Source organism: Hevea brasiliensis, chromosome 14 (assembly GCF_030052815.1).
Source record: "Hevea brasiliensis isolate MT/VB/25A 57/8 chromosome 14, ASM3005281v1, whole genome shotgun sequence".
Lineage (NCBI taxonomy): Eukaryota > Viridiplantae > Streptophyta > Magnoliopsida > Malpighiales > Euphorbiaceae > Hevea > Hevea brasiliensis.
This window is the reverse complement of record NC_079506.1, coordinates 13,826,653-13,841,448: the sequence shown is the minus strand read 5'-3', so window position 1 is coordinate 13,841,448 and position 14,796 is coordinate 13,826,653. Positions and strand designations below refer to the sequence as shown.

The 14,796-nt window shown below is 30.1% G+C and overlaps 1 protein-coding gene across 1 annotated transcript; it reads left to right on the top strand.

Annotated features, from left to right (window-relative positions):
* The first annotated feature begins 442 nt into the window (after positions 1-442).
* On the top strand, positions 443-3,993 carry LOC131172788 (probable LRR receptor-like serine/threonine-protein kinase At3g47570). The gene is made up of 5 exons (XM_058134309.1): positions 443-1,451; positions 1,507-2,141; positions 2,250-3,123; positions 3,353-3,758; positions 3,954-3,993. The coding sequence occupies exons 1-5, from the start codon at positions 443-445 to the stop codon at positions 3,991-3,993; spliced, it is 2,964 nt and encodes a 987-aa protein (XP_057990292.1).
* Positions 3,994-14,796: the final 10,803 nt, after the last annotated feature.

Sequence of the window (14,796 nt, the reverse complement as noted above, 5' to 3'; positions counted from 1 at the left end):
GTTTTTGCTATAAACGTGAAGAAGATATTTTTCATAATATTATGTGGACGAATTCTATAGTTTTTTTGTTTGAAATAAATTATAAAATAAAATAAAATAAATAAATTATAAAGTAATATTTTATAAAAATAAAATAAGTAATATTTCTATATGCTATCTAATAAAATCTATGATACAATTTAACAAATATAAAAAGTGTCATATGAAATACTGTTTGATATGTATCTAATAAATAAACAACTTAGATAAGTTTACACCTTAAATAGTTCATCTTATTAAATTATCACATCCCATCTCCATAAATACTTTTTCTACTCGTTAATTAAACCAACCAATTCCTAATCTATAACCTGAGAAAGTCTCAAACAGCAATATGGGGCTTTATTGCAGGAGTTCCTCAGCTTCTTTCTTATCCTTGTGCCTATTTTTTATTATTCATTTCATGTGCTTCACCTTGCCAAGAGCCTCTGCCATCCACAGCAATAATGAGACAGACCGACTCGCATTGCTGGAATTCAAGGCCAAAATAACTGATGATCCTTTTGGGGTCATGAGTTCATGGAATAGCACTCTTCACTTCTGCCGGTGGTATGGTGTCACCTGTGGGCGTAGACACCAAAGAGTCACAAGGTTATACTTACGCTCCCTCAAACTTTCAGGCTCCATATCACCTCATATTGGCAATTTGAGCTTCTTAAGGGAGTTAAACCTGGCAAACAATAGCTTCAACCATGAGATCCCTCCTCAGATTGGCCATTTAAGCAGACTGCAAAAATTGTCTCTTTCTAACAATTCAATTGATGGTCAAATTCCTCCCAGCATATCTAACTGTTCAAACCTTCTTTTCTTTTATTTAGATAACAACAATCTTGTAGGGGAAATCCCTGTGGAGCTTGGTTCCTTATTGAAGCTCAAAATCATCTTCTTACACCGAAATAATTTACTAGGGACTCTCCCATCATCTTTCGGGAATCTATCATCCCTTCAAATTATTGGTACATATCAAAATCATTTGAACGGAAATCTCCCAGAAACTTTAGGCCAATTGATGCGTCTAAGGATTTTATCAATTTTTGAAAATGGATTTTCTGGTACCATCCCTTCCTCCATCTGCAATCTTTCTTCAATCTACGCTTTAGACCTGACATCTAACCAGTTCCAAGGGAATCTTCCCTTGAGCATAGGAAACTCTCTTCCAAATCTCCATTTTTTTTCTGTTCATGATAACCAGTTTACTGGCATCATTCCAACTTCAATTTCTAATGCCTCAAATCTAGGAGTGCTTCAACTATCCCTAAATAATCTCACCGGAAGTGTGCCTTCTCTTGACAAGTTTCATAGGCTTTCAACATTTGTGATTGGTGGCAACAATTTAGGAAGCGGGAAAGCTGATGACTTGAGATTTCTTTCTACTTCAACTAACGCCACAGCTTTACAAGTCCTGCAGATAGGCTACAACAACTTTGGAGGAGAACTCCCTGAACACATTACAAGTCCTGCAGATAGGCTACAACAACTTTGGAGGAGAACTCCCTGAACACATCGCCAACTTTTCAAAGAAGCTCCATTTCTTTGACATACAAAACAATCAGATATCTGGAACCATCCCAGTTGGAATACAAGTTCTTGTTAACTTGGAAATTTTCGGTGCAAACGGGAACAAACTCTCAGGCAGCATTCCATGTGGCATTGGACAGCTTCAAAATCTGAAAATACTTTACCTTGGAGGTAATAATTTATCGGGATATATTCCATCATCTCTGGGAAACCTGACAAATTTACTTGAAATTGACTTATCTGACAATAATCTTCAAGGTACCATCCCTTCCGGTCTAGGCCGGTGGAAAAATTTGCTCACGCTAGATTTTTCTATAAACAATCTTAGTGGTCCCATTTCCCCACAAGTTATTGGACTCTCCTCCTTGTCAAAAATTGTTGATTTGTCTTCAAATAATTTGTCAGGTTTTCTTCCAAAAGAAGCAGAAAATTTGAAAAAACTAAAAATCCTTGACCTTCATGAGAACATGTTGTCAGGGGAGATTCCTAGTGGCCTTGGCAGTTGTACAAGTCTAGAATTGTTATTCATGAGTGCCAACTTGTTCCAAGGGTCCATTCCTTCCTCTTTTGGTTCATTAAGAGGCGTTATAGAGTTAAATCTTTCTCATAATAATTTGTCAGGCAAGATTCCGGAGTTTTTAGAGGGCTTCAACTCAATACATCTTTTGGACTTGTCTTACAATGATTTTGAGGGCATGGTACCAGTAGGAGTTTTCAAGAATTCGAGTGCTGCTACCTTTGTGGCAGGAAACAAAAATCTATGTGGTGGTACGCCTGATTTTAGGCTGCCTACGTGCAAGTTTGAACAATCAAAGAGGAGACTAGCTGCAAAATTAAAGATCATAATTTCTATTTTTTGTGTGCTTACAGGTGCTGCACTTTTAGTTATTTCTTTGCTTCTCTGGCGCCATTCCAAAAAGAGAAAAGGAGATTCTTCATCAGTATTTTATGGGAATTTTCTATTGAAGTTGTCATATCAACGTCTGCTTAAAGCCACTAATGGATTCTCTTCAGATAATTTGATTGGTGTTGGTAGCTTTGGATCTGTATACAAAGGGATTCTTGATCAAGAAGGAATGGTAATTGCAGTTAAGGTGTTTAACCTTATGCGACGAGGAGCTTCAAAGAGTTTTATAGCTGAATGTAAGTCCTTACGAAATATCAGGCATCGAAATCTTGTCAATGTACTCACAGCTTGTTCAGGAATTGATTATCATGGCAATGATTTCAAAGCATTGGTTTATGATTTCATGGTTAACGGGAGCTTAGATGGCTGGTTGCATCCAATTCTTGCAATAGATGAGTTGCCAAAGACTTTAAATGTTATTCAAAGATTGAATATTGCTATCGATGTTGCTTCTGCAATTGAGTATCTTCATTATCATCGTGGAACACCAATTGTTCATTGTGATCTAAAACCAAGTAATGTCCTTCTTAATGAAGAAATGATCGGACATGTAAGTGATTTTGGATTAGGAAGGTTCCTTTCTATTGGGATGCTTGACTATTCAATAAATCAATCTAGTTCACTTGGAATAAGAGGAACCATCGGTTATTGTCCTCCAGGTAATTGCAATTCAATATATTTTTCACCATTTCCTTCACCATATATTTGGTTTGGTTTACTTAAGACAACAATGGATGCAATGATAAGTATAGACTTCTAAAAATTAAGGGTTTTACTTTGATGTCTAAAATCTGTAGTTTTCTAATGTTGGTAGGCTAGAAGAATTCATTATTTTTTTATATGTTTCAAATCAAATCAGTTAACTATTTTTTGATGTGTGTATTCTAGAATATGGTGTGGGAAGTGAGGTATCAACACATGGTGACGTATATAGTTTTGGCATACTTTTATTGGAGATGTTCACAAGAAAGAGGCCAACTGATGACATGTTCAAAGAGAATTTGAGTCTTCACAATTTTGTTAGAAGAGGTTTGTCTGAACAAGTGAAAGAGATTATAGATCCCAACCTTTTTCAAATGCAACTCAATACAGACGCAACATCAAATCATAATCACAATTTTTGGATTACAAGAAACAACATATTCATTGAATGCTTGATTTCAACATTAGAAATTGGAATCTCTTGTTCTATGGAATTACCACAAGAACGGATGAATATGAGTGATGTTGTTGCTCAACTCTCTTCCATTAGAAACAAACTTGTTGAAACTAGTTGCCAAGGGAAGGAGAAACTGTAAGTGCACTTCAAGTGGCAGGTAAATAATTCTATTCTTTTGTTTAAATATAGGATGAAACTTGTCATATGCATATAACAAAATCTAATATGATACTCAAAAAAATTTTGATATTTCTTTTGTAATATCTGTTACATACTTGCCAAATAGAAGCAACATAGTTTTAAAAATCTTTTTTTTTTTTTCCATCTCAGGTACTCAAGATTGATCACTTCAAAGCAGAATGTTCCTTAGTCTATGTGATCTCTCCAATTAGTTGTTTGGTATGAGGATATTTAAACTTATGAATTATAATAAGCGACGTTGCATTTGGTAATATCTCCAGTTAGTCTATGGTGTGCCATTGTTGTGTTCTAAGAGATGGAGTTTGTGCCTTAACTATCACCCCTTGTGGTGATCTTGGTAGAATGGGAATGTTTGGTTATTGGTTGTATTTGAACTACGTACTATGATTAATAATATTATTTTGAGTTATTTTTCAATATAATTGAATTGTAAATATTTAATAAATGCTTATTATAAATTTCAATTATCTTATATCTTTTAAAGTTTTAGTGTCAGTCCAATTAAAAAAAATAAGTCAAGACAATAAATGTCTTATTCATTTCAAATAAAATATTTCATGAACTTATCATGTCGGCAATAATACTGTGTGTTGATATTGAATCTAAATTATTAAAATTGAAAACATTTGATAAAAGTGTTATGGTACATAAATATTTGTATTAAGCCTTATCTAAAATTATCATAAATCATGCATATTTGAAATTATGGCATATTAATTTATCAATAATTAGGTGTATATTTGATGTGGCCCAATCGCAAGTGCACAGGTCGTACAAGTAATATAGAAAAGTTATCATTCCCACGAGGAGTTGAGTTAATGATTGAATTTTTGATATAAAAATTCTAACTAATTTGGACTATTTTTGAAATTAAAGTAATAAATTGATAGCTATTGAAGTGTGAATTCTATGTGTGTGAGATTAATAGTCTATTCAACAATGTATTAATTAAACTAAAATTACATCAAATTAAAATAAGCAAATTCAAATATGGCAAGATTTAAAATGGTAAGTAATTAAATTCAATTAAAAATTAACAATTATAAAAAAGCGATTCCGGAGTTCGGGAGTTCATATTCAAGCTATTTTGGGATTTTAAATTGGTTATCCAATCTTGTGGAACTTATGGGTTTTAAGGAGATTAATTCTTAAATCCTTTGAATACCCTTTCGAGTGGGACAAAGAGTGCCTTAATCAATCTAATCCTACTTTCGTGGAGTTAAAGTTAATCAAGACCGATTAAGCTCCTTAATTAATCTGTAAATCCTCTTAATCTTTAGTCTATTTCTAGATCTAAGTTAATTAAGTCCAATTTCTTGATTATCTATCACAAGGTTTTCTCCTTTCGGTGCCTCAACCATGGATTAAGAACAACACTTAATGGGATCCTACATTAAGCATGTCATTAAGCACACAAGAAATGAATAAAACTCATTAAGATCACAAAATATGGATTACTCAATCAAAATCCACAAAATATCTCAAATATTATATCCCTTACTCCAGAATCAAATGAAACTACTCACTATCCATAATATTTACAAGATATTCTGAGTTTATATGGAAATAAATCTTTAATCTAAGCTAAGAAACAAGAAACCCAATACTAGAAAGGTAGGAAAAATGCAAGAAAAGAAAGAAATCTCTAAATCTGGTTGAAAATGGTGTGGGAGACGATTTTGACTCTTTAGCTGCTGCCCCCTTCCTTTTCCTTTTCTTCCCCTCTTTTTTCCTCCTTTTTTCTAAAATGGGATAAGGGGCTATTTATAACTTTTTTTTCTGACAAGGAGCCCTAAAATGGTGTGTTTGAGGTGTGGTTTTCTGAGGGAATCTTCTGCCAGCTCATCAATGAAGTCTTTGTGGGACTGCATAAGTGGACTGTATAATATATGCAGTCCCTTATGCAGTTTTTAGCTGGTTTTTGGCTCTCTTGTGCGAAACTGCATGAACAAGGTATAAGACTGCATAGGTTATGCACAATTCTGTGAGGTTGCATAAGGGAGGCACGAATCTGCATAAGTTATGCGGCAACTTATGCAGATTTCGGCAGGTGCTTGAAACAGTTTCTTCTCCTTATGCAGAACTGCATAACTTATACGGCAAGTTATGCGCAATTTGGCCAATGCATACTTCAACTTTGAAACTTGTTTTTGACATCTTTGGCTGCAGAAATCATTCCTCAAAAGTAAAATTTCTTTTTAGTCCTTCAAAGACACCATTTTTCCTACAAAATAAAGTAAAAATTACAAACTAATCCAAAATTGACAATTATGAAAAACTAACTAAATAACTAATGAAATTAGCTAAAAGTGACTAATAATCAAATAAAATGGCTATAAAATTAAACCTAAATGACTATGCAAAATGTATGCATCAATATTACCATTTATAATTAGACATGAAAGTTTAAAAATCTATTATCAAATGGGCCTGCCTCATAATTTATTGTTGGAGGTCCATCTTGATCCAATGCAGCCAAAAAAATAATAATAATAACTATAATCGTCTTTGATTCTATAGTATGAGAGGAATTATTACAAATTCTAGCTTCTACTAAGGAGTTATGATTTTTTTTTTTTCTCAATCAAAGTAATTTAATTAATAAAGAATTGAAACAAACAATTCAGTTAGTTTAGACTTCTATGATTAAAATATATCAAATCTAATTTTAAATTAATGTTTAATATTTTAATATATAATTATAAATTACATTTTTAATAGCAGTTTTAATCATAATATCAAACAAATTTTAAGCATACAAAAGTGGACCTGCCCTTTGTTAAGTGGATCAATTGACCCACTCAATTTGAAAAAATAAAAATTTCCCATATTGTATTAAATTACTCACATAATCCTACTAAAATAATTTTTTTTATTTTTCTAAAATTTAAAAAAATATATATTTTATTTAACAAATTCAGATTCGTTGAAAGACTTTATCCTAAACATCTGTTATTTAAAATTTTAAAATAATAAAGCTTAAAAGAAAATCAAAATTTATCTACGAAAACTGTAAATGATATAGCGATTTTTTTTTTCTCATTAACTCTTCCTTTTGTAACTTTCATCTATTCTTATTCTCATATTTTTACATAGTCGTAATCTTTTTTTCTTTTCTCATTTCTATTTTTTACTATTTTTATGTTGACAAAAGTAATGAAATTAAATATTTTATTTACTTATATATATATATATATAAATAAAATAATTTTTAATTTAAATAAAATAAAATAAAATAAAAGGGAAGATAAAGTCAAAAAATATTACCTCTCATGTTCATATGAGATTCACCTCTACAATTTTCAATGGAGATTTTTCTTATTTAAACCCTATTCACTATAGACCCAAAATATAAAATATATGGTAAGATGCATATATTAAATATATGGGTCTCTCATGCTTATATCTTGACCGCATAATGAATTGGGTCTAAGCAATAATGTAATGTCCCTTTGAATGGATCTCATGTATTTACGAGTATAGAATGCATTATTTTCTACCATACCAGGTGTACCGAACTGTTCCTCCATAACATTGCATTTATAATAAAACTTCACTGTCTTATTAGATCAAAATAGCTTATAACAAAGCAGCTTCATAGATCCCGCTTGCAGTATGAAATGCCATATCCATCAAATCTTACTGAATCATCGTTGCAGGAACAACATATGTGACTCCAGACCATATCTCTCTTGACTGCATTGATGAAAGGTCAACTCTCCCTTCAGGTAGCATTCCATTTACGACATCTAGTTTCCCATCCTTCACCTTTAAGACGTTGTAATTATAAACCTTTTCTAGTGCACTTCTTGCCTTTTCTTTGTCAACGATTGGGAGAAGTTCACATGCTTGTGCATACCTACAACATAGTCATTAGGTGAATTTAATCCACGACCATATGCAAAATATAATTCTCTCATTGTTTATTAAAAAAAAGTACCCAATTAATTAATAGAATTTCAGGAGATGAGAATTGAAAACTATCACAAACATATTCTAATAACTTATATATGGAAAATATTTTTTATGAAAATTATTTTTTAAAATTAAAACCATTTCTATTATTTTATTACAATGTTAAATAAATTGTATGTATATATAAGTATTTTCACATGTTAATAAGATTATCAAAGTTTAGACAATTACTGCCTCTTTCAAAAAAAAATTATTTTCCTTAAAAATAATTCTGCATTCTCTTTACCAAGAAAAAATATTTTAATTGACCCATGCAAAAAAAAAAAATTAAAAATTTTTTTTTTCGAAATAAATGTAGCTTCAACCTTTCAACATTAAGAATAGGCTATAAACTCCACATACTTGTCTAGATCGTCCCCCTTGAATCCAATAATAGAGCTCATCAAATTGAAGGGAAATTCTTGTCCAAATCTAGTGAATTATAGATTCAAGAAACAAACATATGAAACTCATATATTTAATAAATGAATCTCATATGAATCTTGTTTCTTGATTTATTGGTAGACTAGGCAAGAAAAATCTGTATTGATAAATAAGAAAGTTTAAATTTAGATCAAAGACATTATCATTTTTGGCCATTAGGTCTATTTTCCGTTAAAAAATTAAAATATTTTAAAAAATTTATTAAAATTAAAAATAGAGTTATATATATATATATATATATATATATATATATATATATATTAAATTTTAAATAAAATAATTAGAAAATTATTTTTATAATTTAAATAAAATTTAAGAATAATTTTAAGTTGTTTCTTATTATCTTTATTTATTATAAAAATCTTATTTTTCAAATAGAAAATAACATAATATATATAAAAATATATTTTTATAATTTTTTGAATTGAATGTACTTCTATATTTTTTTCATACAAAATAAAAATAAGAACTTTTAGAAAAGGAAAAATGAAAAAAAAAATCATGAATAAACATGCCTCAATTTTCACTTTTCAATATGCACAGTCTCATAATTTATTGTTAGAGGTCCATCTTGATTCAATTCAAGCCAATAAAAATAAATATAATTTTATATATTTTTATTGAGTTAGATCATATGAGCTAGGTTAAATATTCATGTTTAATTCATCCCGCCCAGACCAAATGAATTGCGTATGAAATTTATTTATTTATTTTTCAAAATATATATGAAAACATTATTCCTTCTTTTTGCACTTTTAGTTTTGCATTTATTGAAGAAGAAAATTATGATCCTAAGGAATTATTTCAAATTCTAGCTTCCTAACAAAGGAGTTAAAGTTTGTTTTAAAATGTCTCTCTCTTTGGGTTTGAGTGTTGAAAGCTAAATATAAAGTTGAGGAGGATAGAGTGCCCCTTAGTCTTAATTGTTGGGCAGGTCCTAATTTATGGCGTGGTATTTGTAGTGTCTGGAACATGATCATAAAAGGTGCAGCTTGGTCAATTGGTAATGGTAATAAGGTCAGGTTTTGGCTTGACTCTTGGCTACCTGAGGGAATCATCCTCTATAATGTTGCCACTTCAGATATCCCTCTATCTCTTTTAATGAGTTATCTGTTTGCTTTTGTTAAAGACAATGGTGAATGGGACTGGGATAGGTTCAAGCATTTGTTACCCTCATCTATTTTGCTTATCATTTATGCCATGCATCCCCCATCAACTACTTTAGGAGAAGATAGAATTTTCTAGGGAAGATCCAGTTCAAGGTTTTTTTCTATCAAGTCTGCTTATTCTCTGTTGCTTAATAGATGTGATAGAGTGAGTAATCACATGTGGAATTTAGTGTGGAGTTGGCCTAGACCCCAAAGGGTGAGATCTTTTCTTTGGTTGGCTCTGCATAATAGGTTACTTACTAATCAGGAAAGAGCTCGACGACATCTCTGTAATTATACTTGTGACATCTGTTTGGGCCATGCAGAAACTGTGCTCCATGTTCTTGGAGACTGCACCATTGCTAGGAGAGTCTGGTCGGCTTTTCTTCCGCCGGATAAAAGGACTTCTTTCTTTGCCTATCATTGGTCCCTGCAGGGTTGGCTTCAGGTTAATCTTAAACCTAGTAATGGTTTGGTTAATAATCTTCCCTGGCATTTTTTATTTGGTTTCATTGTTGGTATCTTTGGGGAAGAAGAATGCAATTTTATTTGGCTCAGTGGACATTAATCTTGACTCTCTTCAATATGCTATCAGCTCTCGAGCTTTGGAGTATTTTAGTGCTACCAGAGTGATTTCCATGGAAGGATATTTACATGCTGATAGGGTTGATCATGATATCTATTAGGTTTGTCCACCAAAGGGTCATGTGAAGATCAATACAGATAGGGGTGTGCAGTTTTCGGTTTAAACCGAAAAACCGAACCGAACCTATTAATTCGGTTCAATCGGTTCGGTTTTAAAATTTAATCGGTTCGGTTCGGTTTATAATTTTAATAATTTCGGTTAAATCGGTTCGGTTCGGTTATTTTCATAAGAAAATCAAAAAAACCGAACCGAACCGAAATTATTAATATATATAGGAAATCAAAAAAATCGAATCAAATTGAATCGAACCGAATCGAACCGAACCGAAATCAAAGGAAACCGAACCGAACCTAAAGATTTTTGAGTTTTGATTTCTAATTTTTTTTTGTTTTTTTGTTTTTATTATTTAGATTTAATGTTAAAAATATGAAATTTTATAAATTTCGGTTTGATCGGTTTAAAATCGAACCGAACTGAAATTTATCGGTTCGATTCGGTTCGATTTTCTCCTATCAATCGGTTCGGTTCGGTTTTTAAAATTTTTGATTTTCGATTTTCGATTTTATCGGTTCGGTTCGGAACCGAACCGACTGTTTGCACACCCCTAAATACAGATGGCTCTTTACGAAGCTCATATAATTTTGCTTTTGGAGGGGGGCTTTGTAGGGATGCTACTGGGAATTAGCTCTTTGGTTTTGCGGCTTCGTATGGCATCTCCTCTGTTTTTGGAGCTGAGTTATGGTTTATGTATGAGGGGCTAAATTTGGCTTATGACAGAGGCTATAGGAAAGTTATTTTGGAATGTGATAACTTGACTGTGGTTAATGCTGTTATGGGTGTCTCGAATAATCAATGCATTTTATGCTGTCTTGTAGACTCCATTCGCAGTCTTCTTTTTAAGGATTAGGATGTTCAGATTCGCCACATTTATAGGGAAGAAAATTTCAGCGCTGATTGGTTAGTTTCTATGACTTACTCTTTACCTCTTGGTCGGCACTTCTTAGAAGAACCTCTTGTTAGTATTCTATCATGGTTGTTTCATGATGTTGTAGGAGTTTCCTACAGCCGTTTTGTTGTTGCTTAGCCTTTTGGCTTTTCTCACTCTCACCAAAAAAAAAAAAAAATTTAAAATGTCTCTCTCTTTAGAATTTTCTCCCAAAAGAAACTCTCTCAACGCACAACTAAATATCAAGGAGGAGTTGCTTCTTGTTCATGATAGTCCTCCCTCCCTCTTTTAGATCTTTTATTCTTCATTTCTTTTCTTCTTGTTGTATTTTTATTTTTATGTATTTTCTTTCAATAACTCTCAGATATGTGCCATTTTGAAATAGGTATTGGGAATTTATTCTCAGGTCTATTCTTTTTTATAGATCCTGAATTTATTTGTTTGAATTTTTGTAGTTGCCCCTTTTATTGTGAGGATTTCGTTTTTAGTTATAAATGAAAGTATGATATTTTGTTTTATGTAGTTGGAGATTTTAGATCTTGATTTATATATTACATTTTCTATCAATAGAGACTGATAGTACAGTCTGTTACTCCATTAACGCATAGCAGCTTGAACTGATCTGTATACTTCACATGTATCAAGTTTTTGGAAAAATAGTCCAGGTATGATAGATCTAGAGAGTTTGTGTCATACAAATCAAAGAATCAAGAGTTACTTAAAAGATTTATATATTTTGTCAATATCAATTTCAAGCAAAAAGATTCAATAACATTATATTTAAAGATAAGTGAATTTTATTGTCTATAACAGCAAGTTGTTTGCCTTGATCTATAGGAGTGTGGTCGTATCCCTCCTTTAAATATTTATAATGCTTAAAGTTTTGATATTATTTAAAAAAAAAATAAATGGCTTTTATTGACAAGGTCTATTTTTAACATTTTAAAATTTTGATAAGAAAAAGTATTTTGTCAGTCATTGTTAATGATGTTAAGAAATCTATCTCGTTGGTGATATTCACAAAATATTTTTTTATCATAAAATAATAGAAATAGAGAATTATAAGAACTTGCTATGAATGTTGTAGGGGATTTTATATTAATTAAAATAAAAATAAAATTTTATAATACAAATTAAAGTTGATGTGCGTTAATGTTTCACACTCATATAAAGAATTTATAATATATAAAAATTAAAGAAGTAAATTAACCAATATAGAAGTGAAGAAAACACTTTCTTGAGTTTTTCTCATATTGAATAATATTTATATATTTATAAATCCCAACTTTCTAAATTGCAAGCCATTTGTTCAATAATCTTTTGTGACAATTCAATTATTTTAGTTTCCTTGCAAAATGGTAGTTAGTGGGCATACCTTGGATTCCTTCTCCTAGTTGTATGATCACCAAACGTAGCCTTTAATCATTTAAACTTTTTATTTCATTGGTGATTTTAGTAAAAATCATTAAATATTAAAATAGATTATTGGTATATTATACATTTAAAATTAATTTCAATTCATAAACTCAATGCAGACACAATTTTCAACCATAACCCAACTTTAAGAACAGAAGAAATTAATTATATTGTATACTTTCAGAATTTTCAAACCCCTATTTTGGTCATCAAAATTTTCAAACCCCTATTTTCAACCATAACCGTAACACAAGCAAACCCCTTTTTATAACTTTTCTCAAATATGTAAAGACATGGTGTTTTCTTTGGTCTTTGCTTCTTAATATAAAATAATTATATTTTATTTAAATTATAAATAAAATAATTATGACTTATAAATTATTAGATGCATCCAATGTGCTTTGATTATTAATTAATCTAATTAAAAAAAAATCTCTTTAACGAATATTCTAATATTATATTTTAAATTTCAGGCTTAATATTAAAATAAATCGATTTTAACATTTTTTTTCACAATTTTAATATGAATTGTTAAATTTTATCAATAAAATATAATGATTAATTAAAATTTACAATTCTAGCATTTTTGCCCGTTGGCCTATTGCAAATTTTTTTTTTCTCGATAAACATAAATTTTATTAAAATTAAAGGGAAAAAAAATGATGTGTTTTCCCGCCATCATCCTTCTTCCTATCACCAGCTTCTAACTCCTAATTCTCATAGCTATTATGATGATGATGACGGCGACGAAAAAAAAGCAGAAAAGCTTTATTTGGAAGAGGAGATTAAAGAAAACATGCCCTTATTTAATTCAATTTAATATAATTGATTGTAACAAATATTTTATTAGTATTTTGTAAAATTATATTTAACTGTTAATATTAATATGTAAAATGACAAAAAATATATATATCATATTATTTATTTTATTATTGATATAGATATATAATTATTAATTTATTATATATATAACATATATAATAATTAAAATAATTTTTAAAAAAATTAATTATATATATAATTTCTTATAATTATAAATAATTTATTGATATAAAAAATAAATTTAGAGACATAAAAATTATGTAATTAATAAATTTTAAAAAATAATATAATCTAAATAAAAATAAAAATTAAATTAAATTAACTATCAGTTAATAAGAAAAAAAAACTCATATTTTATAATTAATACAATATAATTAATAAATAGTTTATTAACTAGCAACTACAATTTTGATAAGTTCATCAAATAAGCTAGTTCGATTGTTTAAATATCTATTAACTATCCATTGCATCTAATAACCAAACATCCTCTAAATAATCTCTTAGGTGAAGCAGAAGCTTTGCAAGAGCACGTACCATCAACACTAGTTCTTGCTTCTCGTATCCGCAATATGAAATCTTAGGCATTTCTCTCTCTATTTAACTCCTTCCCTTTCACTCTCTGCCACTACTTCCTCCACCAATTCCATTTCATAACTAACACCTGATCTTTCATTCTCTTTCGCTTTAAATTCTATGCAACAGGCAAGGCCAGTATTAGGAAGATAGGTAGAGGACCGCTTATAATACCAATTTTCTCTTCTCCACTAACAAAAGATAGCTTTGAAGTTGTTAAAATTGAACTCTCTGAGTTAAATTTGATCCCATAATCGCAATCACGACTAAGGTTTGGAGGTGTCTACAGGTAGTTTAGTTGGGGTCCCGATGATGGCAGGCTTAATTTTTTATTTAATTAGAAGCTCTTGCATTTAAATAATTAAAAAATTAGAATTTTTAATTTCACATTATTTTTCTTTTCCTCATCATGTGAACTGATATATTTATAGTTTTCCATCTTATCATGCACTCTTACAAGAATAATTAATGAAAGTTTTTTTAAAAAAAAAAAAAGAAAGAAAAAAAAAAGAAAAGAAAGGAAAAAAGCAAACATGAAATGAAAGTTAGCTTCTAATCTTCCAAAGACGCCAACGTGTTCTTCACTTCCAACTTGAAAAAAGTTAAGGTCATAATCCACTTTTTGAATGTGTGTCATTCTCAAAGTGGAAAAACTACCAGGTTTTTTCAAATTCTTGTCATTGGGTAGGTGGTGGCCCTATAATACGTTATCCTATATTTTAATAAGAAATTTTTAAACAAATTTAGTCTATTATATTATTTATAAATTTTTAAAATTCATCGGTAAATTATCCAAATTCATTGTAACAAAATTTAATCCCACTATTAAAGATCACTTTTCTTTAAGCATCATTTCCTCTAAATTGTTGTCATTGGTTAGGTAGTTGCCCCTATAGCACGTTCTGAAATATTTTAATACTTGTATTAAATAGTTGATCACATCAATGTATAAATTGCTTTCCACTTGATTAATTGAACATACCAATTCCTAATCTACAACCTCAAAACTCTCAAACTACAGAT

What these genes read in the sequence shown, in the direction of transcription:
- LOC131172788 (XM_058134309.1), top strand. Translation starts at nt 443, where the DNA reads ATGTGCTTCACCTTGCCAAGAGCCTCTGCCATCCACAGCAATAATGAG. An exon ending in TTTACAAGTCCTGCAGATAG is followed by an intron (nt 1,452 to 1,506) that starts GCTACAACAACT and finishes TCCTGCAGATAG; the next exon opens with GCTACAACAACTTTGGAGGA. An exon ending in CATCGGTTATTGTCCTCCAG is followed by an intron (nt 3,124 to 3,352) that starts GTAATTGCAATT and finishes TGTGTATTCTAG; the next exon opens with AATATGGTGTGGGAAGTGAG.